The sequence below is a fragment of the Rattus norvegicus genome, chromosome 10 (assembly GCF_036323735.1).
Source record: "Rattus norvegicus strain BN/NHsdMcwi chromosome 10, GRCr8, whole genome shotgun sequence".
NCBI classification, from domain to species: Eukaryota; Metazoa; Chordata; class Mammalia; order Rodentia; family Muridae; genus Rattus; species Rattus norvegicus.
The window spans coordinates 91,960,290-91,987,411 of NC_086028.1; the positions used below are offsets into that span (position 1 = coordinate 91,960,290).

Here is a 27,122-nt window from a genome sequence, read left to right on the forward strand (position 1 = left end):
GTGCTGAGACTGGAGAGGTTGCAAGCAACAGGCACCTTCAGTATTTAGTTTTAAAAGCCCAGGGATCAGAAGGTTTGTGTAAGTTGATTATTTACTGCAAAGGGCAGCAGAGAGGCCATGGGTCAGAGGAAGACCCTGCCCTTGTACTCTGATGGGGCACAGATCCTAGCTACATAGCTACCTTAGTGGCACACCTTTTAATACTGTGTACCATGCTGTATGGGGCAGGGGTGTAGAACAAGCAACCTTGTACCAGGTTAGAACGAGTACACTACATGTAGAGTCCAAACCTCATCTAGCTTCATTCTGCGGTCCTCACCACCCACGGCAGTATTCAGATTGATCAAGGTGCGGACAGATCTCAGGGTTACAGGTGACCATGGTGGATGTGTGACTTTCTCAAAGATCAGTGTATGTGTGTGCCCTGTCAGCTCAAACCCTGCTGGAGGGAGACGCAGAGCTGCTAAGTGTAGTCACAGAACACTCACTCTCTTCATATGGTGTAACAGCAGAAAAGTGAGTTCACTAAATGTGATTCGACGGCCATAGAGTTGTCCTAGACCTTGCAAACTGCACAAAATATCAACGTCAAAACACATAATGTTCTCCAGAAAAGCTGTGTTACTCCCCTCTATTCTGCTCCTAGGCCTCCTTGGGAATAAGTTAAGCATGATTCAAGGTGAAGAGCTTCCTTGACAGGGGATGCTAAAACTGAGCTGAGCGGGCAGTTTGCTTGGCTGGGTTACCTAGCAAGACCCTGTCTCAAAAAAGAAGGAAGAAGGGAGGGGTGAGGGGGAAGGAAGGAAGGAGGGAGAAAGAGAGGGAGGGAGGGAGGGATAGAGGGAAGGAGGGAGGGAGGGAGGGAAGGAGGGAGGGAACTGGTGGGGTTTTCCTGTGTGCCAACAGCCTTTTCTGTCCACCTGGCCCACTCAGTTTTTACTAAATTCCTGCATACTAACTCTTCCCTGTTGATGCCCTTCGAAGCCACATGTTATAAAAGACACAGAAAGCTGTGCCATTCCTCATATTTCTTCCACATTCTGATCAATTCTTTTCTCTCTCCATCCACAAGATTAGGCATAAATATTGTGACCACGGCAAGCCTAAAACCACAAGTCCAGGAGCTATGCTCCAGCAGATAATTGGCTCCCGAAATACTGCCTTCAAATGTCTTCATCTTTCAAATCCTCTAGACCCACAGGAGTGTAAGGGGCTATAAAGACGCAAGACATGAAGGTCAAAGGTTTTACAATATACAAGATGAGGTGGGTGAGGCCGGGGCTAAGTGAGCAGAGCAGCGCCTCTCAGGGAATCAGGGCTGGGGCAGATGGGCACATGGTGCCCATGAGGGGAGAGTGCAGCTGAACCCTAGCCCACTGCCTCATACCCTGACAAGGGCTACAACTCACACAAAAGCTTGGGCCCCAACAACTGGCTGGAGGGTGTCTTGGATCTGGGAAAGCCCCTATAAGAGAAGAGAGCCAGGAGGAGGAGCCCAGACATTGCTGCTCAGTTCCCACCATGACTGTTGTAAAGAGGCCACTTGTAGGATGTGGTGGCACACGTCTGTACTAGGGAGGCTGAGGCACAAAGAGCATGAGCCCAAAGACAGCCTGGGCTACAGAGCAAGGTCTAAGAGCAGCGTGAGCAGCACACAGCAAGACATGATCTCAGCAACGAAACAACAAGATCAACGCAATCCAAAAATGGCTGGTGAGATGGCTCAGCTGGTAAATGTTCTTGCCCTACAAGGTGAATGGTCTGGGTTTAAGCCCTGAAACTCATTTAAAAGTAAGGAGGAGAACTGACTCCATAGAGTTGACCTCTGACCTCAGCACACACATCCCTCACCAGCTCCCCAATCTCTCTCCCTCTCCCCACCCCCTCCCTCACCCCCACAAGTTTAAAAACTAAACAAAGACTAAGAACAAAACCCACTGTCTACATGAACAGGGAGGTTAGACTTGGCTTATTTCTAAGCACAAGCCTTGGTGTGAAAACTACAGCCAGAGAAGCACTGTTCCACCCCTGGGTCAAGTCCTCGACAGCCAACTAGGAGTTACCTTGGTGATCAACATAAGGCTTGAAGGCCTGAAGGATTTTTGGCACAGCCACACCCATGTCAAGCTCTGTCAGTGTTAGTTCATTCATAAAGTAGGGGAGCTGCAGAAAAGAAACAAACAGTGAATGAGACCCCAGGAAGCTGGTAACACACTAACGTCAACAGAGCTCCGGGCACTGTTTGAGGAGAGAGGAGTTACAGTGTTGGGTCACATCTCTATGTACAGACCAGAGAGGCAGAGACAAATAAACAGACAAATGCTATAATCTCATAAGCAGGAACTGGGGCTCAGGGTGGACCTGGTCAGCGATGGCTGTCTTGGTGAGGAGGTGAAGAGGCATTTGGCCTGACACCTGCTCGGTAGAGGGCATGCGTGGTAAGAATGAGAACAGAGGGTAAGAAGCTGCTACATTTCAGACAGGCAGATGTACCACAGGATTAGAAATAACTGGGAAAACCAAAACTAAAGCCTGACACTCAACCCCGCATCCCCGTCGCAGGGCTGGCTATTTCTGTCTTCCTCCCATGCTCTGCCTGCTCCACAAAGGCAGGTCTAGGAGGGCTTTGCCCAGGAAGTCTGTGTCCAAGGTCTCTCTAGTGTCAGGCTGTATAAGGCCATCAGTGTACACCAGTGGCCAGGGGAGGGAAAGTGCAGGGAGAAATGTTAACATCTGTCCTCATGCTCCAGCATGGTTTAGAGCTCCTAGTCAGGCAGCTCTACCCTCACAGCTCTCCTGCCAGATGACCTTTGCCCTTTCAGGGAGGGCCACAGCCAGTTCTTCGGACCCAGGCAGACTGCTATCTCCCCTTGGGTTTCTGCACCTCCTCTGGCTAATCACCTGAGTGTGCTATCTGGTCCCTGCTGGGCCTGACTAACAGCCCCAACTCAATCAGCAGGAGTTTATCATAGAGGGCACGACACAGGAGTGCTATCCTTCTCAGAGTTGCCAGGTTACCCCAAGATCGTACTGTCACCTTATCTATACTTCCTCTGGCTGGATTTGTATTCTCCCCACCCCTCCTCCTCCTCTTCCTCTTCTTCCTCCTCTTCCTCTTCCTCCCCTCTCTCCATAGTGTTTCTCATTTCTCTGTGTGTAACCTTAGCTATCCCAGAATTTGCTCTGCAGACCAGGCTGGCCTCAAACTCAAGACATCTGTCTGCCTCCACCCCTAGAGTGCTGGGCCCACCACCACCGCCAGGCTGGATGTGTATTTTGTTAATCTTCAGATCATTTGTTATTTCAGTGTAAGGGCTCCCCACCCCCACCTCCACCCCCAGGATCTTAATGTAACTGTAGTTGGACTGAACTCAGAAAGACCTGTCTGCCCGTGCCACCCGGTGCTGGATCTAAAGGCACGTGCCACCTCAGGCAGCTTAGCCTAAGATCTGAAGTAGGGGTTTAGTGTTTTGTTTTTCCCAAATGGCTGGTTACCCCACCTATTCATCCAGCAACTAACCGATGTGTTCCCTGAGCTGGACTGTCTCCTCTGAATACTAGCTTCCCGCCACACTGGAGTCTACCAGCATCAAACTGGCCCCTCCCCTCCCCCCATTGCCGTAGCTTTATAATTGTCTGTCTGACTGTCTGTGTCTCTGTCTTTCCTACCCCCCACCCCCAGAGGGTCTCGCCGTGTAGCCCAGGCTGGCTTTGAGTTTATGATGCTCCCCCTGCTTCAGCCTCCTGGGTGCGGAGGCGACAGCCATGCACCACCATGCCTGGCTTTGACACAGCTTTATAGTTTATAAGTCCTTCTTTTCTTTTCTTCCAGGATTGTCTAAGTTATATTTATCTAGTTGAGCATTAGGCTAACACACAGTGGGGGTTTTAACACACAGTGGGGTTGCACCTGGTCAGGGTGACTCTGCTGTCTACACAGTGGATCTCTGCAGCAGGCTCTCAGCAGGAAGTGGGATCTGTCAGGATTCACCAGGTGGACAACACCACCTCTGCTTTTTTACAGGCATTCATGAACATGGCACCCAACCAGTGTTGTTTGAGACAGGTTCTCATGTAGCCTAGGCTGGGCTCAAACTCACTGGGTAGCTGAGGATGGCCCTGAGCATCTCAGTTTCCTGCCACTACCTTGCAAATGCTGGGGCGCCCACTCATGGGGCTTCCAGCATGGTAGGCAACACGATATCACGTGAGCTGCTACATCCAGCCCTCAGTCATCCTTGTCTGGATCGGTGTTCCCTGTCTTAGATACCCTCCCCCAAAAAAGCAGCAATGTGAATGTGGGTGACTTAACCCCAAGAAGCTAGCACATCGCAATTAACCTCTCCTCATGCATTTCCCCCTAGGTCAGCCTCAAATGAAATCAAGAGAGTCCCTACTCTGTACAAGTCAACCAGAAACCTACAGGGTCCCACATGAGACAGAAACCTAAGGGTCACGTTCCTTACACTGCTAAGTAAGCTCATCTGGTTTGTTGGTCTCGTTTGCTGGTGAGCATCGGGCTGTGAGCAATGACAGCATCTGCTGAAGGGCATGAGAGTCCCAGTAGGGGCCAAGACAAAGACTTTACTTGCTGTTGGGGCAGAAACGCTGCTTGCTTTAAATCCACGTCTGGATACCAGATGCACCTCTGGCTGACATGAAGCATCCTATGCGTCTGTGGAGGAATGTGGTGTTATTCTTCTGCCCTTTGTTCCTGCAGTCACCTCTGTCTCTAGGGCACACTGCAGTGCAGCAGATCACAAGTGGGCAGGGATGAGAGGAGGAGCAGTGAGAGGCAGACAAAGCCACCAACCTCACCTTCAGTCCTTCTGACCAGAAAAGGCAGAAGGAGCTTAAGCTGGTGAACTGCAAGGACTTTCATTAGCAATAGAAGCAGAAGACTTCCCTAGACTTCCTCCAGACTGAGGGAACCTTCATCACTCCCTGGGGGACGAGAAACCAGGACCTTCCACTCTTAGTTCAAAAGTTCATGCTTCTGGAACTGGTGAGCGTCCGTCTGGAAGGCAGGCATGCCCTGTTCTCTTCTTGCTCCAAGGAAGCATAGCCCTCCAGTGTCTGAGAATGAAACAGGGACAGCCCCTCTGTTTGCCTTGCCTGGAGACTTCTCGAGGTGACAAAGAGGTCAAGTGGCTGCTGCTGTCTCATTCCCCAAGAAGGAGGGACACTTCACAATGGAGAGCAGGAGCCAGGTCCACATTCAACCTACCTTGAGGACAGTAACTGGTTGACACTTGTCAAAGGGCCTCCCAAAGCCATGCTCCAGGTCGAAAGGCAGCCTAGCCTCTCTTCTCTGCCAGAGAGCGGAGGAAGGGCAAAGACTGCTCTGGAGAAGGCACACAGAGCTTGTCATAGATCAACTAAGCCAAAAACTACTCTGTCTTGTCCAGAGGAAGGACCAAAATCAAGGTGAAGCTGCTTTGTGTCCTTATCTTTCTTCAAACCCAAGTTTACCTTAGTCTGATGTTTTCCTGACTGGGAGGCCTTGAACACCCTGAGAGCATGTGTGAAGGTTTACATTAGTGAACATTCTTCTAGGAAAAGCAGCCACAGGTTTCTGCTTCTCAAAGGAAATCGATGCCCAAAAGAGCCTCTGACATAAGCTGATCACAGGACTGTCAGTGAGGCCTCAGTGACCAATGTTCTCCCTGGCTGGACCCGGAGCACGCCAAAGACTTGCTTGTCAGGAACCTCTACAGGTCTCTGGGTGACAAGCATGTCCTTTAATGACAGTTATGGGGATCTTTAGGCATTTTAAACACACTTCCAGTGTTCCTTCAGCAAAGAAAGAGCCCAACACAAAGAGACATCTGGCCCAAAGCAAAGGCCAGTGACAGACACATTTAACTGTCCTAGCTGAGGGAAGGAGAGCAGCCTGAAAAAGGGTGCTATGTAGTTCAAAATGTCCATGTGGCTTGGCCCACCTCGAAGCTAGACTGAGTGTAAGCTGTCTCTAACTGAGACACAAATGAGCTATGGAAGCTCCTTTCTCCTAAACAAGCTCCGAAGGACCACAGAGGGAGGGTAGCTCTGAAGGACCACCGAGGGAGGGTAATGACATAGCACCACAGCTGACTCAAGTCTCTAGATACTTAGTCACAAATCAAGGTCAGTCTGTGATCCAGGCCAGATATGCATACGTGGTACACTTAGATCAAGGTGCATTTTCACTTAAGACCTAATGGGCCAGAACTTCCAGAAGTGAGGAGGTGGGGGACCAGAGGCCTCTCAAGTGAAAAGTGATACCTTAATTTTGCTGAGTTTCATCTGGATTTTCTTCGACACCACATCAGACCAGTATTTCTCACCCAAGAAGTCCCAAAATATTCTTCCAAGCAAGGCATTCACCCAGGCTTCCTGTTCTTCCTCCTCAGAGGGTGGGGCCTCTGGCAACTGGCAAAAGAAAAGAGACCAAAATTAGCTGTCAGAAAACTGGAGACTCAGACAGGTGCTTATTTCCATAAAGCCTCTGAAGGCCCCTCCTGTAGAAACAGAACTCGTGACTTGTCCATCTTCCCTGTAAATTACAAGTCCCACATGGTGCTGGTGAGCAAGAGGAGGAGAAACAAATCCGCTCTCACAGCTGCACCTTTTCTCGTCTTCTTTCTGCTTCTGCCCACCCTCCTATGATGCTCCGAACACTGCTAGCCCCAGCTCAGATAACCTGCCCTGCCCATGCTCCCTGTTCCCAGCTAACTCCATGTCTGAGATCTCTCTCTCACAGCCTGCTTATTTTTCTCCCAGTTAAGGCTTGGGCCTGTGGCTGCCAAGCCCATCCTCATGCAAGAGGAAATGAGTTTCCCAAAGGCCAGGACTCAAGTTCAGCCTTATCCCTGCAAGGGCAAGATATCCTTGAGGTGCTTACAAATACTGACACTTGCATTGTTGTGCCTCTGAGATACCCCACTTAGCAGAGTCAGGAGTTTCCGAAGCGCTCCCCTCTCAGCATGTGACGAAGAGGAGGGTCAGAACCACAGGGCTGGAGGAGAACACGGCTCTCAGGACAGATGTTTGCCCCAACCCCAGCCCAGCAAATGCTCTAATGCCCAGTGCTCAACCAACACACAATCTCTCTGAAACATCTGCTGTGACCAGTGGGTGAGAAACCTGTCTCTAACTTCCTGGGTTAGCTGCTAGACTATGGAATCTGGCCTACTGTGGGTCAGAGGTGGGCATGGAGGAAGAGGAACAGCAGTAGCAGAAGCAGCATCTATGAGGGGACTGTGAGGTTTGGTGGCGAGCATGTGCTGGTGGGCTCAGTACTTACAAGGTGGCAACATTGGTGCTGTTGACACACACGGCCAATACAGACTCCTGCAGATCACCACAGCTGAGCATCGTGGCACCCCAGAAAGAGGGGGCCCTGCTTCCGTCTGAGGAAGGAGTAATCCCTAGGTCATGACTGAAGCCTGATTCTGGCTCTCTGCTTGCTCTGTCATGAGGGAGGGCAGGAAGCAACGTCCCACCAACAAGACAGACACTTGTGCAGGCACCTGAATTAGACTGCAGCCTTATACAGAAAAACAAGCAAGCAAAAGGAAAAAATCAAAAGATGGAGAAATGCAGAAGCCTAATGACTGCTCACACTTTCCCTTTGGGATCTATGCAAACACAACTGGATACGCCATTCACTCTCTTCCTTCACACCTTGTGCTTGTACACATGTGCCACCGTGACCTGCTCTGTGTAACCAATCGGTCTACCTGGCTATGTGCCCAGGACAGTGGCATGGCACACTGGTCACCAGGCGGCAAGAATCCACCTTGAAGGTCTGCCTGGCTGTGAGAACCCTACGGTTTATGTCCTGTAATGGGTCTGACCTGGACTTAGGGTCTGATCCATGTGAGCCAGCAGACTGCTCAGTCCCCTCGCCATGTCAGAGCTGTGCCAGCTCTTTCTCTGGGAACTAGGAAGTGGGGGGCTCACTTCCATTTTCTAGCAACACATCAGTGTCCAGGACATGTTCTAGATTCCTTCAAATCTAGATGATTTCCAAGGTCTTCCTTACGGATGTCAGTGACTTAAGGACAAACAGGCTGGAGGGCAGTTCGGTAAGAGCACTACTGCACTCCAGAGGACACACTTTAGTGCTCACCACCCACTGGTGGCTCAGAACCACCATCAACACCAGTGAGACTCTCTTCTGACGTCCACAAACACCCTGCACACGTGGCATTCACTCACACAGACACATCCACATCCACTGAAAATTAACCTGCTTAAAATTGATACACATTCATTTTTCCACTTTAGAAGAGGTGGCTCTACCCCACTCTAGAACATTCTATGTATGCTTCCCTAGTGCTGTCATGTCTGTACATTAACCAAGACATTCTCCACCACCAAGTTCCGGATGGAAGGACAGAGGCTGGCAGCAATTTCTTACACTACAAGCATGTGTGCATGTGTGTGGTCACGTGCTTGTGCTTACTCCCCGCCCCCACACACCATGCACCATCATCTTCAGGCCAAGGATAACCAGCACAGGACTCCGTAAACCCCATCAGATTATCTGTGCAGACTTCTGAAGAACATCACATGTCTGAAGAAAATGACCCCCCCCCAGGCTACTCAGGCAGTGCCAAACCACTACCCATGTCAGACTCTCATCACTTTTAGTCTTGTAGGCTACACAGAAGAGGAGGCTGCCTCTTCCTTTCTCAGGAGAGCACATGTTCCCTTTATCCGTCTTTCTTTAAAATGCTCATTTTTACAGGAAACAAATCATACCACACACACACACACACACACACACACACACACACACACACACACACACACAAGAAACAAAGACTATTTCACAATGATGTCTAAGCACATGATGTGGTAAAACGTCTCAAGGAACCGACGAGCAGGTTGCTTTTCCTTTTTACCAGTTCCTGTATCTAAGGCAGGCTCTGCACAGGGGCACAGGGAACAAAGACAAACATCAGAGCTGCAGAACAGAGACAATGCTTCAAAAGGGCTTCACGAACAAAACCTGGCCTCCACAGACTGCTATAATGCCTTTCCAACGACTGTCATAAAAACTTAAAGCCAAAGAATAAATGTGCATACACGTCCTAATATCGCTCTGTGAATGCAGGGAGAAATGTGAGGAGAATATTCATCATGCCGCCTCCTACCTCCACACAGTAGGGAAGGGTAACCAAGCACGCCTCCAAAGACAATGTTTGGGGAAGCCAATGTTCCGAAGCTGAGGCAAGGCCATCGAGAGGCCAGGGAGGCCTTTCTGCTAAAAGAGAGGCGGAAGCAACTGCTCCTGAGTTTGGTCATGCATGGCTGCTGTGTCAAGGTGGCAGCTGTGGCGGCCTGGTCCAGGAGCAGACACAGCAGGACACTTTCTTCACGCTTCTGTGCTTGTTCCCGATTTTAAAACAATCCATATTCATTACAGAACACACGAGTGATCTCTCTTCCCAGAGAGAACAGAAACATTTTCATTATATTTTAAGCCTGACCCACCCTTTTAAAGACATGGTCTCACTGTACAGCCACAGATGACTCCAAACTGGCGATCCAACTTCAGCCTCCTGAGAACCAGGATTACAGACATGCATCACCAAGCCCAGTTCCAGTCTCTTCCCAGTGTCCTTTAATCTCTGCATTTGGAAGGCAGAGGCAGGCAGGTCCTTTTGAGTTAGAGGCCAGCCTGATCTGTTAGAGGCCACCTTCTCTCTCCTCAGTGCTGGCATCACAGCACACACCACCACAGCTGGCTTTTTAATCTGGGGGTTAAATGCATGTCATCATGTGAACAAGCCGTTACCTACGAAGCTTTCACTCCACTCCTTTATATGTGCCTTTGGGTGTGTGCATGTGGTGTATATATGCTTGCACATATATGTGCAGATGTATGCACATATGTGTATATATGGAGCCCAGAGGTCAAAAATGGGAATCTTGATCTCTTCTCCACCTTATCAGTTTATAAGGCTTTATTTCTTATGGTGTGGGGGTGAGGTGGGTACACGTGTGTGGTTACTGACTGAAGCCAGAGAAGTGCACAAGATCCCAGGAGCTGGGACTTAGACGGCTCTGATCCGCCTGACCCAGGGCTGGAATCCCAGTTGGTCCCCTGCAAAAGCAGTGCACACTTGTGAGTCTCTCTAGTCTCAGACTGTCCTGTTGACAGGGTCTTACAGAACCTGACTTTATTAACTAAACTAAGCTGTCTGGCCACTGAGCTCCAGGGCTCTCCCTGTCTCTGCCTGCCTAGCTCAGGGGTTTCAGATGAACGTCATCTGGTGCTGAGGACTCCAAACTTAGATCCTCGTAAAGCTGGCACTGAGCGGACCATCTCCCTATGCATTTACCTACTTTTCTTTCTTTCTCTTTTTCTTTCTTTCCTTTTCTTTCCTTCTTTAATCATTTGTTCTTTTTTTTTTAAAGATTGATTTTATTTTATGTATGAGTACACTGTCGCTGCCTTCAGACACACCAAAAGAGGACATTGGATCTCACTTCAGATAGTTGTGAGCCACCATGTGGTTGCTGGGAACTGAACTCAGGACCTTTAGAAGATGAGCCAGTGCTCTTAACCACTGAACCATCTCTCCAGCCCGCATTTACCTGTTTCTTAATTCAATTATTTATGTCCTTAATATTGAGTCATAAAACTCAATATTTTGGTATTAGACCAATATGAGAGAAACAATTTGCAAATGTTTTCTCCTACTCTGTGAACTATTTTTAAAAAGATTTATTTTTATTGTTTTCATTTTTGTGCATCTATGTGTGTCTGTATAAGTGTGTACCACACATGTGCGGGTGCCTAGGGAGGCCAGAAGATGGTGTCAGATCCTCCTGGAGCTAGAGTTACAAGCAGTTGTGAGGCACGATGTGGAGGCTGAGAATCAAACCCAGGTCCTCTGGAAGAGCAGTGTATGCTCCTAACCACTGAACCATCTCTTCAGCCTAATTTTTTTAACTTGAAAATTTGCTTTTATTACATTTTATTTATTTTTATTTAGTGTGTGGGAGTGGGTTTTCTCCACCAGGTGGGTTCTGGGTCTGAACTTGGGTCATCAGGTTGGTAGCAGGCACCTCTACCCACTGGCCCCTGTCTAGTCCCCTTCCAATGTTCTCTATGGCAGCAAAGCCTTGAATTTAGGTGGACCCAGTTTACTTGTCTTTGGATGTTTGCTTATGTTGTCTTTGTAGGAACTTTTATTTTTCTCTTTTTGCTTCCTCATGTTCTTTTAGACAGCCTTGAACTCATATTCTATCAGTTTCCTGTGTGTTAAGAGTTCCTGATGTACACGGCCTTGCGCTTGCTAGGCAAGCGCTCTACCGCTGAGCCAAATCCCCAGCCCTTCTGTTCTACTCTTAAGAGCTTAGCGTTTACCTTGAGGTCTGTGATCACACAATCTCATTCTGCATGGAGTGTGAGGCTCGGCTTCAACATCCTTCTTCTGCACGGATAGCCAGTTGTTCCCACATCATTTATTAAAAAACTATTCTCAGGCCAGAGAGATGACTCAGTGGGTGAAGGGGTTTGCTGTGCTGCCAAGCCTGATGAATGTTTGCTTGTTTGCGGCCCTGGCTGTCTTGGAGCACACTATGTAGACCAGACTAGCCTCGAACCAACAGAGAGTCACATGCCTCTGGCTCCCAAGTGCTGGGATTAAAGCTGTGTGCCACTGTGCTCCACTGTGACCTAAGCTTAATCCCCCGGACCCACATAGTGCGAAAAGAGAACTGCCTCCTGGAAGTCATCTCCCTACTTCTACGGCATGGCACAGGGGCAAGCACACATGTGTGCATACTCATGTAGACACATGCCAAATACATGTAAAAAAGTTTCTAAATGAAGAGTGCTCTTTTCCTTCCTGGTATTTCTTGGCATTCCTGTGTCCTTTAAATTTTTATTTTTAAATTGAACATATTGCTTCATAATTTTTTTACTTGTAATAAGCATTTTTTTTTCATTTCCAGTTTCCAGTTTGAAGAGGAGAAAGGCAGCCTTGGGAACCTCTGCCAGACATTCTAATTGTTTTTTCATATAATTCTTACGTCCTGAAACACAGGTGGCAATGTCCTGTAATCCAGTTCACAGATACTAGGTCAAAAATAGAATCCACAACCCCAAGTGACAGTGACATCAGGGCTCCACCCCGGAGCAGCCTGCAGCGTCTCACATTCCCCCGCTCCTCCCATGAAAAGGAAGTGAAGTACCCACACAGAGTGCCACAGTGCCACAGCTTCACGCCTGCAGGACGGGCACACTGCTGCCCTGTCAGGCTTCCTCTCTCTCAGCAGCCAACTCCAGTGCGCACAGAACCCATAAGTTCCTGGCCTCAAATCTGGAGAACATGTGCAGCCAGCCTGCAGGTTGTCTCCTGCTGACACAGGGGACACAGTGAAGCGTGATGGTCTCTCTAATCCAAGTGCATGTGCGTTCACCTTCTGACCTAGTGACCCTGCTTCCAAGACTTCAGTAGGGAAGACACCACAAGAACACGAAAGCACGCTCACACGTGATTCATCCTGGCACCTCCAGAAACTGAAAAATATTGGAAAACCTTAAACTATAGGACATCCACATATCGACATCTTTGCATCTGTTTAAAGAGATGGGAGTGAATTCTATGAATGAACATGGAGTGATTCCCATAAAGTGTTTGTGAATGGACCAGCAATGCTCAAAGAACAGGCACAGTACGCTAAACTCTGAGTAAAGCACAAGAGGCAATGAGGCTCACAGACAGTGGATCAGAGGCTCAGGGCACTTGCCGGTCTGGAGGTGGGTGAGGGCAGCAGCTCAGAGTTGTACATCTTGATCCCCAGGCAGCAGGAGACTGTGAGCCACAGTGGGCATCGCCTGAGGATATGAGACATCAAAGCCCGCCTCCACAGCGACACACTTCCTCCAAGGCCACTCCTCCAACAGTGCCACTCCCCACGGGCCAAGCACTCAAACACATAAAACTGTGAGGGCCACGCCTATTCAAACCACCACACCAGTGGATCATCCTCCAGCCTCCAGTGCAGCCTCCCCAAGGGACCCTGTACAGAGCAACCAGAAGTCCTCACCGGCTACCCCTGATGAAATTACAAATTTGTGATGAAAATAAAGTAACTATTGTTTGAAGCAACCACCTCAGAGGCTGTCTGTTTCACAGTGATGGATGACTAACACCCCACTACCAAACCACTGGATAGCCAGAAAATGGCTTCAGGCAGGCCAAGCAGATTTGAGGAGTCCTGAACTCATGCACTTTGTTCAAATGCCAGTCAAAGTCAATGTACACAGGCCTCCTATGCAAGTCCAGCTCTCTGGTTCCCTGGAGCATGGCAGTTATTAAATTAACCTCCAGGCACCACAGTTTTGGTGTTTGTTTGGCTGTCTTGGAACTAGCTCTGTAGACCAGGATGACCATGAACTCAGAGATCTTCCTGCCTCTGCCTCCTGAATCCTGGGATTGAAAGCATGCACCACCACCCCCAGGCTGTTTTTTGTTCTTTTAAAGACAGGATCTCCCTGTATAGCCCAGGATGGCAATCCTCCTGCCTCAGCCTCTTGAGTGTTAGGATTACAACAGTGTGCCACCACGCTCAGCTTTCATTTGCTTTTTGAATGTGAGGAAGCCATTCAGAAAGATTTTTACCAAGCTCTCTGTGTAGTACACCACTCTCCCCCTGACCTTCTTGGGTCTGATGAGAAGCAGATAACTGCTGTCCTGGGATACAGGGCATGTGGGGAGGGAGGAGAAGATACAGGCAAACTGGGCAGTTGTTACAGAGCTGCCATCACCTGGCCTAGCCTAGAGGCACGCGGTCGGTTGTCAAGCTAACAAGGTCACATGGGTCACATGGGTGGTTACCTCCACACAGAGGACAATCAACAGAGCAAGTAAAGCACAGGGCAGCCAAAGGCACGAGAGGAAGATAACACATGTTCCTCCTTAGAGGCATAGCTCCAGCTCCAGCCAGAGGTCACACTGACTCTCCATGAGAAGAGGCTGGGTGCTCTGTAGGCAGAGGCTATGCCTCAACAAGATGGGGCACAGTGGAGACCTGTACTAGAGGCCGTCTGCCCCTGGACTGGATCTCATGACAAATCTTCAAGAGCACTGCCAAAGTCAAGGACTGCTGAGGTGTTCGGCCAGTGACTGGGACCTTCCTACCTACAGCCCGCTGCTCAGGTGCAAGCAACAAGGCAACGTCCTGCTTCCCTCTCTCACACCCACATCTGTCCATCAGCAAAGTCAGTTCCTCTCCTGGCTACCCACTATCACAGGAATCTCAGCCCGCCAGCCACGGCTTCCCGCCTACTCCTTCCTTCCTGCAGCCTTTCTGCAGACTCACTCACGCTTTAGCCTTCTAACAATGGCTCTCCTTGTCCAAACCCTTGTAGGACCTCCCCCCTCCCTCAGAACACGTCTGAAGGGGCCCCCCTGAGCCACCACATCTGCTGCCTCCCTTTCTCGCCCTTGCTTGTGCCCACCTTTGAGTATCCCAACTGTATTCCTGCTGTGGAACCTTAGTAGACAGTAGGGCCCGCCCTTCTGGAATGTTCTCCTACCCGTATCACTGCAGCTCCTTAAAGAAAGCCAGGTAACACACAGTAGGAACTTTCCTCAATTGCTTTAACCCAGCTTCAACTTTTCCTGTCACCCAATGTGAGCTTTGTGCCATCCCCCTGAGCTTGAGTTCCGAGAGAACACATGCCTTTCTGTGCCTAGCTCACCACCATGTCTTCAAGTCCTGAAGCAGGGAGGGCCTGGCACTCCCCTCACACACGAGGGGAGGTTAAGGAGAGCAGGAAGGCCCCGGGCCCACAGTTTTACCTTCTTCCCAGCCGTGGGGCTGCTCTCTGCACTTTGCACAGGGCTCCTGTGGGGGCTCTGGCCGTCCTGGGGCACACACCTGCCCATGTACACACTGTAGTCAAGAAGCATCTTCTGCCGCACGCCGCCCAGCAGCTCCTTCTGCTTCGGCTGGGGCATCATCTCCTCCATGCTGCCTTTGCTGCTGCTGCGGCTGTGGCTCAGGTGCCCCGAGGGACTGCTGTGTCTGCTGTGGGCGGGCAAAAGCCCTGGGGTAAGAAATGAGATCTATTAATACAAATGATAAAAAAAAGAAGCAGGAATAAACGAAAATGCCCGTGGGTTAAATGGAAAAGCAGCCTAAATGCTAACAAGTGACTGAAAACACTACTCCGGAAAATACCTTCTGCTCTAACGTAAAATAGTTTTTAGTCTTCTCTGAGATTATTCTGGAATGGGGTAGTGCCGTATGTCAGGTGACTACTTTTTCCTTGTTCCCAGTGATCTTTTAGGAAAACATAAATCACAAAACACAGCACCAATGTACCCTCCAGTCAGGGAGGAGCCGTGAACGCTCACAAGGTAAAGGAAGGGTGGGCGGGAAGATAATGAATTGTTCATCCACAGCTCAGAGCACTGCAAAGACGTCATCTTTCATTCATCGGAGCAGTCCTCAAGCACCTTCTATGGACCTGTTCCACGCCGACCAGGGGAACAAGCTGAACCCTTGCCCTTGAAGTAAGACACAGGGGATGGAGGTCCCAGTCACCTGTATCAAGCACTGCCAAGAGCTGTTGACCTGGCACTGACATCCCATCCCTGTGCTATCTGTTGGGGAAAGAGTTGCCATTTTCTTTGCCCTGGCAGAAGAACAATCCAGAGAGAGAGAGAGAGAGAAGAATATCAAGAAGCAAGAGGAAGACGCACAGAGGGACAGGAAGCGTGGGTGGAAGGAAAGTGGGGAGCCTGACCGTCAAGTGACTGAAGTGTGACACAGATTCAGTTTATCCCGTTGCAACAGAGTTTTAAGAATGGAAGTTAACTGACACTCAGGTTTACTGTGAGACAAGGTAAGAACAGAGGTCGAAGTCCACCCAGACCACTGGCGTTGCCTGGCCCCAGCATCTGGGCTGCAGCTCTGTCCTGATCGCACAAACATTTGGAAAAGCTGCTTTAACTTATTGGGTTAGCTGGGTTGTTCCAGGCCCGACTGCCTGAGGTTTTACCTAGAATTCAAACTTCTTATAATCCTTCATCATTCTCAAACCACTTCAAGGTTTAACATTATTTTTAAATGTCAGGACAATGTATAACCACCCCCTTCCATTTTTTTAATAAAAGACCTTTAGTAGAAAATGTAGTGCAATCCAAATAAACTCCTGAGTTTAGTTAATAAATGAACAATTTAGAAAGCTACAGCTAAGGGGGGGCTTAAAAAAAAAAAAAAGAAAGAAAGCTACAGCTAAGAGCACCCCTCCCCCATTCAAGGTCAGGGGTAAGAGCATGACTGTGGCCTGGCGGCTGTTCCCTGCCCGTGGGGCAGCTTCTTTGCTTGGGGTGAGACAGAGCTCAGGAACTGTCACCACTCTGTAGGACTCACAGCCAGCTCTTGGTAACATCAGGCTGGAACTGTGCCAGGGCACTCATGGCTTCCCTGCTCTCACCAGGTTCTGCTCATCCTGCAGCCACTTCTGACTATGGACAGAAACTGAGCGCTGGAGGTCTAGAGATTTGGAATCTCCACCCTTAGTTGGGCCTCCTGAGCCAGAACCTGCATGGCAAGTTGCCAGAGAAACCTGTGTTATGTCTCTAAGCGACAGCATCCCTGAGAGAGAGAGAGGACAGGCCTGAGTCAATCAACAAGACTTCCCTCATGTGTTGTTTGCAGAGGTGCCTGGTCCTGGAGATTCATCACCAGTGTCCCCTTCACAGCTGAAGACAAGCCAGCTGGGCACTTGCTGTTCAGGACACTTAGAAATAGAGCACAGTCTTCCCGGTGTCTGAGTTCCATCTCCACTCACAGTGTTTTAAGGTTAGCTCCGGCTGGCTAACCGAGGTATTGCTAGGCGTGTGAAGGAGGAGGCTTGCTTGATTTCAGTGTGAAGAAGGTACCAAGGCCTCCCACAGTCCCAGCTCCTACCACTGACTCTGTTGTGCCGTAAGTGCTGGGCATGGTAGCGAATGCCTTTAGAGCCAGCACTCAGGCAGCGGAGCCTTACTATGCAGCCCTGCCCGGTCCAGAACTCACTATGCACACCAGGCTGACTTCACAGACACCGCCTGCCACTGCCACTGCCACTGTCCTGAGATTACAGGTGTGTGCTACCCCCTCTGCTCTACCCACTATCTTCAAACTATGGCCTCCTGGAGCTGCTTTTATGAGAGCGCCCGCCGCAAAGTAAAGAAAGTCCCAGGCCATCACCCCAGGCTCACCACAGATACCTGCAAATGGACCATCACTGGAAAGTGACTTAGAACAGAGGTGGTTGCTGTAAAAGGCATACACATTTGAGGTTGCAGAGAGTAATGACCTAAAGGCAGGCTTCCTGTCTGCCTGCCTGCCTGCCACTCTCTCTAAATCCTCCCACAAGCCCTTTAAACAGGTACACACTTAGCACAAATGCTATTACCTGATTTACTTCCAGAAACCCCAGACGACTTCTTGAGGTCTGACTTCAGCTTAGATGCCAGGGTAAACCTCCTGAACCACTCCTCTTTTTCTCGGCCAGTTCTCCCAAACAGATACAGGATCGGGTCTCGCTGGCTAGACTTTGTCCCCTCTTGAGGCTGGGGTGGCTTCTTAAGGTCCTCACTCGCCAGCTCTCTCTCAGGAGGCAGCTTCTCCTCACCAGCTTCCTTATCGGTCTGCGCCTTAGACATAAAGTCATCTTGCCGACCGAGCTCGATACAAATGGGGTACTTTTTATTCCAGATTCGCTTTCGAGCCAAGCTTTTAGGTACAAGATAAATCTACGGAGAAAGGCAAATGGTGATTTACATACTAACGAGTGTCTTCCTTATGCATCGATACCACATACCAGAAAGGTCAGCCTTTTGGGGTCTTTGACTAAAATGATGGAAGTTAAATAACTCTAACCATCTGTCTATAATCTAACTAGAGAACAGGGAATACATTTTAGAAATGACTTGTTATCCCTCAAAATTCCTGTGTGCATATTTAAGAACTATGCGAGTGCCTTGAATATCTTTCCTTCTCAGGGAGCAGTAACAGAGTATTAACGTTTACGTGGTTATCATCAAACAGGCTTGGATAACGACTGAGTTAGTGACGCTAGGTGAAGCTTAAGCTGGAGAAAAAGCATCTCGGTCTAGACAGAAAGTGCAGGTCAGCGCGGGAAATCAACTCAGGCATGAATCTATATAGCAACTATTTTCCCTACTCCCATCACTGCAAAGGGATTTAAAGACCACTCATGAGAGCTATAAGAACAGAGATATGCTCGGCCCAGGGAGTAGCGCTATTTGGAGGTGTAGCCTTGTTGGAGTAGGTGCGTCACTGTGGGCGTGGGCTTTAAGACCCCCATCCTAGCCACCTGGAAGCCAGGATTCTGCTAGCAGCCTTCGGATGGAGACGTAGAACTCTCAGCTCCTCCTGTACCATGCCTGCCTGGATGCTGCCATGCTCTCACCTTGGTGATAGTAGACTGAACCTCTGACCTGTAAGCCAGCCCCAATTAAATGTTGTCCTTATAAGAGTTGCTGTGGTCAGTTGGGGATTTAGCTCAGTGGTAGAGCGCTTGCCTAGCAAGAGCAAGGCCCTGGGTTCGGTCCCCAGCTCCGGAAAAAAAAAAAAAAAAAGAGTTGCTGTGGTCATGGTGCCTGCTCACAGTAGTAAACCCTAAGACACCATGTCTGTGTGAAATAACAACTTATATTTACATGAAAATATAAATGATGCTTTATCAAAATGTGGACACTTTTTATACTTTACAGAGCTTTATCAATACCTGGCAACACACACATAGCATTTAGACTGAAAATCCAGTTTTCTTTCTTTCCTTCCTTCCTTCTTTCTTGGGGTGGGGAGGGGGAATGTATGGAGTGTATGGCTTCAAGCTATGGAGCCCAGGCTGGCCTTGAAGCCAGGTGCTCCTCCTGCTTTGGCCTCCTGAGATCACAGATGCCACCACACCCGGCATTGGTGCTGGCTTTGTGAATGTACAAGCATTCTCTCAACTGAGTTGCATCCCTAGCTTCATAACCAGCTTCTAAAGTCAATTCTGAGTACAGAGAACCCTTGCTCCTAGAGTGTGGTCCTTGGAGCTGCAGCATGAGCTCCACCATGGAAACTCCAAGCAGTCCAGGCTTGGCCAGGCGGTGGTAGCTCACACCTTTGGTCTCATGAACTAGGAGGCGAAGGCAGGCAGACCTCTGTGAAGTTGAGGCCAGCCTGGTCTTCAGAGTGAGTTCCAGAACAGTCAGGATTACACAGGGAAATCCAGGCTCTCGGGCCCCACTCCAAGTTGCTGCACCACAACCTGTACTTCAGAAGATGCCCAGTGATTCCGTTTCTTTGAGATGCTGTCCTATTGTATACTGCTCCTTAGACAACATCGTGGGGTGGACGCAGCATAGCAACAGAGACTCCAAATGCTTCTCATCCATTCGGGCTCTGCTTCCAAAATCACCCAGACTCACCTTGCTGTCTGAGAGGTCATAGATTTTCTGGCTGATGTAGGTGACCTCTGGCTTTGTCTCATTGTAGCTCGCCCTCCTGGATATGTTTTTGTTGGGCTTTGAAAGTCTTAAGGTTCCACCCTCAAGCCGGACAAAGACTGAGTGTGTCAAAGTCGCATGGTAGGTTTCTGGATCATAGCTGTAAATCTCATTCATCCATCCCTGGTGGAGAAAACTTCTGTTAGTGAGAGAATGATGAGAATTCTGGATCTCAGGACTGAAGGTCACAATGTAAAGTGCCAGCCTCCCTGTGCTGAGTGCTGGGGAATTTGGTATGGTTTTGATAACCTAAATTTGGGGAGTCAGAATGGTAATGTCCACTATCCTAAATATATGATTCTTTGCTTAAAGTTGACAAGCAAAAGGAGAATTTAAAAGTCTTATGCATTCAACAGAGCAAGGCTCTCCACCAGATCTCCCATGGGAACGAGCACTGAGCCAGTCTGCCCTTTTCTGGTTGGTTGTTAGAAGGTTTCTTATGGAGTCTAGGCTAGCCTAGAACTTGAGCTCTTCCTACCGCCACAGCCTAAGTGCTGTGGTTACTGGTGTGTATCACCATGCCTGGCTCCTGGCCTGGTGCTGTTCCGTTGATGTATTTGTTTGTTTATTACACATGTGCTGAATGCTCATTACATGCTGCAGCATGCCTGTGGAGGCCAGGAGACAGCCTGCAGGGGGAGGCAGGGCTCCTACCATGTGGGACTCGAGTTGAGCAGCTTAGCAGCAAGCACCCTCCAACCAACACCAGTCTAGCTTTCTAAATTAGCCAGGCTTCTGCTGATTTCAGCCTACTTTGCAAACAATCTTTGACATCTCACAGGTAACATTAATTCCTGTTACCATCTATCCAAGACGCAGAAAACTTACTGTCTATTTCAATGAAATGGTCACATGTACTTCATGGAAACCATACAGTGAAGAGCAGACGAGTAACAATTAGGCAGCAAACAGACACCATGTCTTGGTTATTACAGTAATTTAAGTGAGTACAGCTGTGAGCCAAGGACTGACTCATCCTCGGACAAATATATTCATACGGTGGCTTGTTTTGAAGTTTTAAAGACTTATTTTATGAGTATGAGTGTTTTGCCTGCATCCATCATCCATCCATCCATCCATCCATCCATCCATCCATCCATCCATCATCTATCATCTATATATCCATTCATATATGCACGTGCATATATATGTATGTATCTGTCATCTATTATCAGTCTACCTACCTATCATCTATTCATTCATTTATGTATATATGTCTGTGCATGTTTGATGCCCAAGGTGGTCAGGGAAGAGAGTCAAATCTCCTAGAGCTGGAGTTAAGGATGGCGTGCACCACCACCTAAGTGCTGGGAACCAAACCTGGGTCCTCTTAAAAACAATAAATGTTCTTAACTGCTAAGCCATTTCTCCAGCCTTTCACGTTTATGTAGTGAGTGTGTCGGTGTAAGTGTGTTTACTTGACGAGACCAGAAAAGGGCATCAGATCCCTAATCTGGGGTTACAGGAAGTTGTGAGATGCCTGTATTGGTGCTGGGAACTGAACTCTGGTCCCCTGGAGAACGGCAACTGCTCTTCACCACTAAGCCCCTTCCCTAGGCCCCAAGGCCCCCTCTTTTGGAGATAGGGTCTTACTATGTTGCAAAGAGCTAACCTTGAACTTTTGACGCTTCTAGCCTTGGCCTCTTGAGTAGTGGCAATTACAGGCCTGTCACCAGGCCCAATCTTACACATGGGCCTCAAAAATAACATTTACACATACTGATACACACCAACAGAACACAAAAGGTGTCAAATATAATCAAAGTCCATCATACATACAGAGGAAAACAATGAAGCCCATCATTTTGTATGCTAATATATGCTAACATATGCTAATAAATGCTAACAAAACAACACAACAGCAAACAGACTGTACTAATATAACAGTGTACTAATGCAGTCAGTATCATCCCTTAACACTTCGCCTGCCATAAAGCATTTTCTCAGCTTTGGTGAGTCACTGAGACCTCTTGAGAGCTCCATAGGGAATGTTAAATGGCTCACTTTGTAACAGGCGGGCAAGTCCCTGAAACACTTAGAATAGGTAATGCCATTTCTATGGTAAATATTGGAGTCTCTCCCCAGTGAAGGTCTGAGCCTCTGAGAATGAGGACTCCTCAGCACCTCCTTCATTGCCCATCCATGTCCATCCATCGTCAGAGTGTGCACCAAATCTACATGCTAAGGAAAATGTTAGGATTGGCTAGGACCGATGACGAAGGTTTCTTTTTTGTTTTTCAAGTTTAAGGTTTTGTTTTTTTTTTAGTGTGTATGAGTGTAATCACTTGCATGTCTGGTGCCCAGGGAGGTCAAAAGGAGGCGTGGAAAATGGTTGTGAATTCCTATGTGAGTACTGGGAACCAAACCAGTTCCTTTGCAAAAACAAGTGCTCTTAGGCACTGAGCCGTCTCTGCAGCCCCAGGAGCTGACACGAAGATTCTAAGAGTCTAGGAGCTGGAGTCAGCTCAGCAGTGGAGCACTTGTCTACTATGTAGGAGGCCCTGGCTCTCCCCCAGCTCCTAAGAAAAAGTTATGAACTAAAAAAGGGAAAAGGGTAAAATTCTTGACGAAGAAGTCCCCAGGGAAGAGTGGAGAATGGGGTCTTTATCCCATCAGCCACTCGAATACGAGTGAGAGACATCACAAGAAAAGCAGCTCCAGTACAAGGCGCCAAACACACCTGTCCCTCTGTGTGTGGGGTGAGACTTGGGAACCATTTGCAGAGCCACACAACTCAGGAGCCTCGTTCTAATGAGCTGGGAGGACTCCATCCTCCTCTGCGCTATGACCACAGCAGCGAGCACCTACCCAGTGACTGGACGGTCGGTGCTCATGGACAGGGCAACGGTCTAGCATCTGGAAATGGAGGGGCAACGACTCATCCGAGAGGCCAGGCAATCTCCGACTCGGAAGGACAGGCAGAGCATCAGCTGTCAGCATCGCCCGGGGTGGAGAGAGTTGTGCTAGCTAGCGTCAAGCATTCTTAACTGACACTGGGTGCTATGCTGAGAGACAGTTCAGTCGATGTAGCCTCTGATGGACAACCAGAAGACTTTCCCTGTCTGATCTCTGGCTAAAATGTTTTACCGTAAACCCTTGCAAAGAACAGTCTTCCACGAACATCAGTATTAGGAGCGTAAGATAGAAGCCGGGTGCTGCTGGCCGAGGCCAGGCCCGAATGTCCAGGCCTCACATGCTCTGCCCAGAGGACTTTTGTTGTTCTCAACTTCCAAGAGCATCAGTTTCTGGTTTGCCTCCGCTCCTTAGTTCAGGGATTACAGGCACACTCAACCAGACCTGCCTTATCTGTTCTCTCCCCCTGCCCCCCTTTTTTATTTTTCTAGACAGAGTTTCACTGGGAACTCATTCTGTTGACAAGGCTGGCCTCGAATTCACAGAGATCCCCCTGCCCCTGCTCCAGGTGCTGGGATCAAAGACCCGCACCACCACTGCTTACTTAACAATTTATTTGTTCTATTCAACCAGAGGGTGTTTTGAAGAATATATTGCAACTAAGTTCTCAACTCCAGCCATAATGTGGCTTCCACTGTGATCTTCGGGTCTGTGCACATGTGTCCAGAGGTGAGGCCAGGTCAGATTATAAGGTCGTGTAACTATCAGGAGACGCTAGCTGCCTGCTCTCTCACTCCCAGCCCTTCCTCTTACACAGGGTCTTTCCCTGTCCCAGGGGCCAGGCTGCCAGCCACCCCTTGCTGTTCTCTGGGCTGGAGAGCGTCAGTCTGGGCCTCGCCTGCACTACAGGAGCCTGTGCCCCTCTCATCTCTTCGGTGTCTGCAGGCCGTGGTGACATCTTTCTTTCAGCCCTGGCAGTAATTTGAACATTTCTCAAAAGCGTCTCTGTTTGAACATAAACTTCCTTCTAAATCCTACATTTGATGAAATTTGTCACATGCTGGATTTCTCTTATCTCCTTCGATTGGAAACATTTTCTAATTTCCCTTCCACAAGCTATTTAGAAGTATGTTTTATTTTCAAAATTTTTGAGAATTTTTAAGATATCTTTCTGTTACTGGCTTCTGGCTTAATTACATTATGGCCAGAGAACAGTCTCTGTACCGTTTCTCTTTTTTTTTTTTTTTTTTTTTGGTTCTTTTTTTCGGAGCTGGGGACCGAACCCAAGGCCTTGCGCTTCCTAGGTAAGCGCTCTACCACTGAGCTAAATCCCCAACCCCCATTTCTCTTTTGTTAATGAGCCAGAATTTTGTTCATTTCTTACCCTGAAGCACGTCTGATGACATCTTTGGCCTGAGATTTCTTGCCACAGTCCTTAGCCATTGTAGAGCTGGGGTTTCCCCTCTCCACTCCCCTAGTTGCTTGTTGGCACTGACCAGAATTAGGCTGACTTGGTGCCTAGCACAAGACAGGGGCCTCCACCGCCCTGAGATAAGCAGGCTCGTCACGACTGGATGCAGACACAACGAGGGGCTTGGAGCTTAAGGCCATGCATGCACAGCAGCCTCATGAATTCCATGTGCTGGGCGTCATGCATGAGAGTGGCCTCCACCGCCTCTTCTAAAGCAGAGTTAATGTCCGCTGCAGCTCCGGCAGCAATGCCTTCCCTAGCAATGACAGTGGGTTACAGGTGAGTCTTAGTCTGGGACACAAGAGTCTCCACCTCCTCCCAACTCAGCAGGGAGAAGGTAATTTTTCTCTTCTCTTTTTTTTTTTTCTGAGAGTAAGGGTTGAAACAAAGTTTCTCTGTGTAGCCCTGGCTGGTCTTGAACTCATAGCACTCCTGTTTCTGCCTCCCGAGTGCTGGGACTAAAGGCATGTAAACTCCTGTTAGGTTTCACATGCCAGGATATGTACTTGGGTGACAGGTTTCTTCTTTCGCTTAGTGTTGTGAGAGTTATTAAGTCTACCACTCTGGCCTCCAGATGGCCCCATCTCTACCTCTCCAGCAGTTACAGATCTGCACTGCTTTGAGGTTAGTTACACGCCCTGCTGTGCTCACCTTAGTGACAACAGTTCTCTGTAGTTTCAAAATCGACCCCACTGCAGTCACTGAGTAGAGGCTTCTCTAAATTATTCCTCCCTTTAAATACACACTCACCTGTGGAGAAACGTCTATCAAGTTTTTGGCTTTTTTTTTCTTCTTTTCAGATTGAAAAATAAGACAAAACACCAAAGGTGTGAGAGCTGGGCGCAGCACAGTGTCTGTGCACAGGTCAGGAATGCTGCCATTATCCTGAGCTACAATCAGCTCTCTTCCTGGGTCAATTCTTGTAACTGGTGAGCAAAGCCAACCTTCCCCATACTGCTTCTTCCCTGAGCTGGTTTGCTACAGAGCAGGAGTTCAGCCCAGGAGCCTGAGGGGCAGGCCCCTCCCCAGCTCACGCTCCACTCAGCGGACTGAAGTTCAGAGAGGAGGAAGCAGTTAGCCTCTGTTGACAGCTCTGGCAGATACAGTCACACTCTGTGTCCTCCACAAATACCTGGTTTAGAGGAATGCGTAGGAAAGGAGTATAGATCAAAACTATAAAACCTCACCACTCCAGGGGCAGAGGTAAGAAACCCACCTGGCTCCAACGTCTGACCAGTCTGACCCAGGTCAGTGTCCCTCCCACCCTCACCTCCCCAGATGCCCAGATGTCAGATTTTTTTTTTTTTCCGTTTTCCTTCCTGAAATGCCACGGTCCTTTAATTCTGCTCAACAGATCTAGTTGAGGCTAAGGTCCATGGCTTCCTAACAACAAGCACAGGCCACCTAGGATCAAGACTCAGATGGCACACTGTGAACAGTCACTTGTTAGCTTCAGGAGACCCTGTGTAAGTCTGCTCATAAAATGCACTGGTCACACGATAAAAATAAATAAATAAATAAATAAATAAATAAATAAATAAATAAATAAATAAATAAAAATGCACTGGTCTCCCACAGTGTCAACAAGACTTCCCAAGTATCTGGCAGATAAGGTTCTTACGCAGTCTCCAATACCTGTCAGCTACACCGTGTGTGCTGCTCAGTCCTCAGGCCCCCACTTGTCCATCCTGTAAAAGGGCTCGGCCTGGCTTCCTGCTTTCCTCCCTCCAACTCATACTCTGTATAAACCACAACAGTCTCCAGGCTGACGGAACTCGGGGAGCACGACTCAGACAGTAAGAATGAGCAGCCATGGATGCTCACAACAGCACCTGGTATCTACGCTCATCGTGTCCCGGAACTTCATGTGCGCATGTGGCTTCCCTCCACCAATTTCCTACAACCACATTCGAAACAAAGCTCAAAACCGGGTGAGCGGCCTGCCTCTGGATGGAGACTGGTACCGCTGGGACTTGGCCTCAGATCTATTTGACTGAGGTGTGGCCTCCAGTCCTGGCCCCATGACATGGGCCGATAGTCTGGGCAGTGCCTTGCCACCCTTCAGGTCAAAGCAAAGCTGACGCCTTCTCTGTTCTGGACCTGTTTTGATTGCTTTTACACATCTCAGTGCTAGCAATGTCTCTTGACCGAGCATATGAATGAAGCCTGATTCAGAAAACAGCTATGAAGGTTAAACGAAATCCTTAGAACTCATGAGCCAAACAGCCTGCCCCAACTTCCACCCCAGCCCATAAATTCTGATGCACTCCTAGAGACCCACAAAAGAACAAGCTGAACAATTACGGGCAAGGGGGAGGCTCCCCCACTGTCTTCAAGGAGAGGAATCAAGGTCAAAGTGCATAAAAGTACAGAGTAAGAAGATAAGAATCCTGGAGTGACAGGAACTGCTACTGGAGCCATATTACACAGGAACCTGGGGCACACAAATCTGGGCTCAGACCAAGATGCTGGCCAGAATCAACTCACCCTGACTCCTGAGTCTGCCTCTGAGGCACCTCAATACTTCAAACCAGGGCTCCCTTGCAAAACCACAATTTCCACACACAAACCTAATCACCTTTTCCTACCATGAGCTGACCCAAATTCCCCAGTACTTGATTGGCATCCTGGGTTAGGTTGCATGTGACATCTCTAGACTTGAGCAGTCAGATACACAGTGCTCAGAGCAGCACGGTGCCCCATGCTGCCCCCTTCCCCACTGTCCCTGTTCTAACATTCTTAACCCTGAACTTAGAGAGTGAGGTATTTCTGCAACTTCATTTGTTAGAGGCATGGGAGTGGGCATGAAGGGCCCACACACAGGTGGTGTTGGTGTCGCACTTCTCCAAGGGCCTCCTGCTGTCACTTCACCACTGAGACCTCACACTGAGAAGCCCTGCTTCTTTCTGAGCCTGGAACTGTTTAAAAGGAGACCGCACGTGCCACTGGAACAATGACCAGCCACAGCGACAGCTGTCTGGCCTACAGTCAGCTGTCTAGGACAGCGTTTAGAAGAGGTCAGGGGTTTCTCTTCAATTTTCTGCTGGACTCTGAAGCCACGTTTGGCTGGAAGTACAAACCACGATCTATAAAGAGGCCAGTTTAATCCTGGGAAAGATTAAAAGCTACAATTAACCTTTTGCAAAATAATAAAGTCTGGAGGAGCTGCTGCCGTGCTCACTCTCACTCACAGTGCCAGGGAGGAGTTCAAGGCCAGCGCTCTGTGCTCAGAGGAAAGAGCTGATCCTCTGGCCCCAGGAAGCAGTGAGAGT

General features: G+C 48.9%; 1 protein-coding gene across 9 annotated transcripts in view; it reads right to left on the bottom strand.

Moving 5' to 3' along the window:
* The window catches only part of Tex2 (testis expressed 2), a 109,971-nt gene that overhangs the window by 23,900 nt on the left and 58,949 nt on the right, over nucleotides 1–27,122 (bottom strand). For 5 of the 9 annotated variants that reach the window (XM_063269210.1, XM_006247647.4, XM_063269209.1 and 2 more), the window contains exons 3-7: nucleotides 19,449–19,649; nucleotides 17,420–17,759; nucleotides 14,811–15,058; nucleotides 6,265–6,411; nucleotides 2,064–2,163 (exon numbers count right to left, since the gene is read on the bottom strand). In XM_063269210.1, coding sequence (XP_063125280.1) covers nucleotides 2,064–2,163; nucleotides 6,265–6,411; nucleotides 14,811–15,058; nucleotides 17,420–17,759; nucleotides 19,449–19,649 — 1,036 coding nt within the window. The other 4 variants (XR_005490787.2, XR_010055189.1, XM_039087782.2 and 1 more) reach the window with 3 other exon arrangements.